The sequence below is a fragment of the Aplysia californica genome, unplaced genomic scaffold, assembly GCF_000002075.1.
Source record: "Aplysia californica isolate F4 #8 unplaced genomic scaffold, AplCal3.0 scaffold00234, whole genome shotgun sequence".
NCBI lineage: Eukaryota > Metazoa > Mollusca > Gastropoda > Aplysiida > Aplysiidae > Aplysia > Aplysia californica.
Genome location: NW_004797504.1, coordinates 515203 through 518249, shown reverse-complemented (window position 1 = coordinate 518249; position 3047 = coordinate 515203). Strand labels below are relative to the sequence as shown.

At 39.3% G+C, this 3047-nt stretch overlaps 1 protein-coding gene across 1 annotated transcript in view; it reads left to right on the top strand.

Moving 5' to 3' along the window:
* LOC106011992 overlaps nucleotides 1-2829 on the top strand; it is a 10161-nt gene extending 7332 nt beyond the window's left edge. The window contains exons 6-8 of the mRNA XM_013083473.2: nucleotides 47-146; nucleotides 1632-1817; nucleotides 2815-2829. Coding sequence (XP_012938927.2) covers nucleotides 47-146; nucleotides 1632-1817; nucleotides 2815-2829 — 301 coding nt within the window. The remainder of the gene's footprint in view (nucleotides 1-46; nucleotides 147-1631; nucleotides 1818-2814) is intronic.
* Nucleotides 2830-3047: the final 218 nt, after the last annotated feature.

Genomic DNA, 3047 nt, shown 5'->3' with positions numbered 1-3047 from the left:
TCCCCCCCCCATTGTTCCACCTTTTTTTTTTACTTTCATATTCCAGAGGATACGACTGTATGGCTATCGCCATGCGCATGGGTTATGACGTTGATGGCTACTTGCAGATGAGCGATGACGTCATACTTAACGTCTGGAACCTACCGGTAGGGTCTCTTTAAAGACGACGACAGCTGTATTGATATTAGGAGTTTTTGATTTAGTAGTTTTTTCAAAGCAAAAAAAAAGTACCTTTCAAGACCACTGCTGTTGATACTTTTCTCCTCACTGTCTGGTAGTTTTTGGAGGCGAACAAGCAATCCAACTCGTCTAAGGAAGAACTGTTTCGTGGGTACAAGTCTTCTCCGATTTTTAAATTCTATACGCTAACGTCATTGACAACAATGAAACAGTTAGTGGCCTTACAAAAACTACTCGTCATCAACTGTCATTTAATTAACAAAATCGGATTTTGATAACTTATGCACGCGTTTTTACACTTGCTTTAGTTAAACTTGAACAACAAGCTCTCGCTGGAAAAATTGAAAACAAACGAGGCACGGGTAGGTCCAGAACAATCTATTACGGGAACCTTAACAAATGGGTAACAGTAACAGGGAAAAATAAGAGAAACGTAGCTTTTTTCAGAGCATCCGAGCAAAGGAATGAATGGAGAAACATGATCGCCGATGTCTGTCGCAGATCTGGCACTGGAAGATGATAATGGTGATGATGATGATGATGATGATGATGATGATGATGATGATGATGATGATGATTAGTTACACTCTAATTATTGTGTGCTGTCGGTCGGAGCTCTGGTGTAGTTTACTCCTTTCCAGTCAAACGTCTATCTTCCTTATCTATCTTCCTTCTTGTTTGTGTTTATAACTATCTTAAAATACCTATAACATTCGGCATTTACATACTCTAATTGCATTGTGAATGCTGTAAAACTCTAGCTGAAACTTAAAACACTTCTTCGGCGACCCATCAGTTTTAATGACCACTACAGCAGTATGCCTTGGCGGTACACATAGAAAAAGTCCAAGTACTACTTCCCTCTCTTCAGTTCTTCACTTCCAACGGAGAGATATAGTTAATACATTTGGAATCAAAGAAAAAGGCGTAAGGGTGTATCACACTATGTCCATGTGTAATAGAGAAAATTTTAAAGTTAGGGCATTTTTGAATTTTGAATTTGTGTCGTGCGGTGGCCAAACTGCCTACTGTTCTACGACCTAAGATAGCAGAATCCTACAGAAGTTTGTTAGGTCATTACAACAATGTTAAATGTGCGTATGCAAATTCTGTATTCAAAATAGCCGCCGCAAGCAAAATAATAATATATAGGGTTCACTACAAACACTCTTGTTCATTAACTACTTATTGTTTTGTAATGAAACATTGAGGGAAAGCATGTTTAATACCCCATTTATGTCCTGAATAAATTTAAAAAACCAAACTAGATATTCTTGAGAAAAAAGCTTTCCTTTTATTATAGGTCGAAGCATGCCTTTAAGAAAAATTTGAAAATGTTAACTGAATATGCATAACCTTCAGAAAAAGATAAGATAAAAGGATACATCTTTAGTTAGAGCTTTATGACAAGTCAAAAGCTAATTAATTATGTCGACCTGTCCCATCCCCAGAAAATGCCCGTCGACAAGGTCTGGTTCCAAGGTCTACGTATCGGTGACGTCAGGGCTCCTTTCGTCCCCGACATAGACAAACGAGACTCTTGGATACCCTGGAACTTCGACGTCGGGCAGCCGATTGCAGGTTTTGTCTTGCGCGGACTGGAGTCTTTAGTGTCACACCCTGTTGTCGGAACGAAAGTATCCAGTTTCTTATCCAGACTACACTCACGAACTAACAGCACGACCTGCGTTCTGTACGAAGCCTCGGATATTTTCTACGTCCCAGCCTCTTTGCAATTCGATTATATATTCTTTTTCAATATCTTTACGAGATATAAATTCTACCTGGAGATAGCAGTGCCTACTTTTTTCGGTGGTGCTATTCCCCCGACAGAGTTACATACGCTGGTTGGAAAATATGTTTGGTACAGCGATAGGGACAAATATGAGCATTTCTATAACCATAGTGACGTATTTCATCATTCATGGAAACTTTCACGGATGTATAGCGCAGAAGGAGCCAAGTTTTTTTGTTCCAGGTTCCTAAGTAAATTAGAATTAGACTTGACATAGTAGGTTTGTATTGATACTTATTTTATAATGGAACAATTTCAGTAGATTGAATGTAAAAAAAAAACCCAACACTTTTTTGGTTTATTTTAAATTTTGAATACAAAAAGACAATGGCTTGCTGCTCATTCGACCACCCGTCTCTTCTTGTATTGTCGATGTTTTAGGTCCAAATCGACTCCATTTTTAGTTTTAGTAGAGGTTTTATGGCACTTGTAACTGCATAAAGTCATATTGGCGCCAAGGGGTGGATGTCAACCGACAAGTCATTACAGGGAATCAGACTTAGACTGCTCACCTCTTTAGCTTCAGCAGCACAAAGTCTGCTTCGACTATCAATGTACCCCCGAAATAGCTGGTCACAAGAGTGAACATACAAAAAAGTAGAGGAAAAAGGACGATAGTAAGGATTAGCGGAAAAAAAGCAGCAGTTTCCTGTTGCAGTTCAGGCACAGTTATGAGCATGACATCGATGAATCAGCAAATTTACAATGTTACTGCGCAAAAGAACAGATTAATGTCCCCCCCCCCTTTTGGGAATGGCCTAAAGACACTTCAGTCAGTATCACTGCCCCGGGGGTACGACTCAATTTATAAAGTGGCCAACTTGACCTTGCCTTTCAAGGACAGCCCAGACTGAAAGGTAAACTACATCCCAGGAGACAGACCGTAAATACCCAATACAGTTACTCGTCAGACAATATGATTCGAACTTACGTCATCTGTGTATGTCATAACACACACACACACACACACACACACACACACACACACACACAAATAAAAAAATTATTGCGAGTCAATTGCTAGAGCAATGAAATAACACGAAAAGAGACTATTTTTTTTTCCACGAACAAA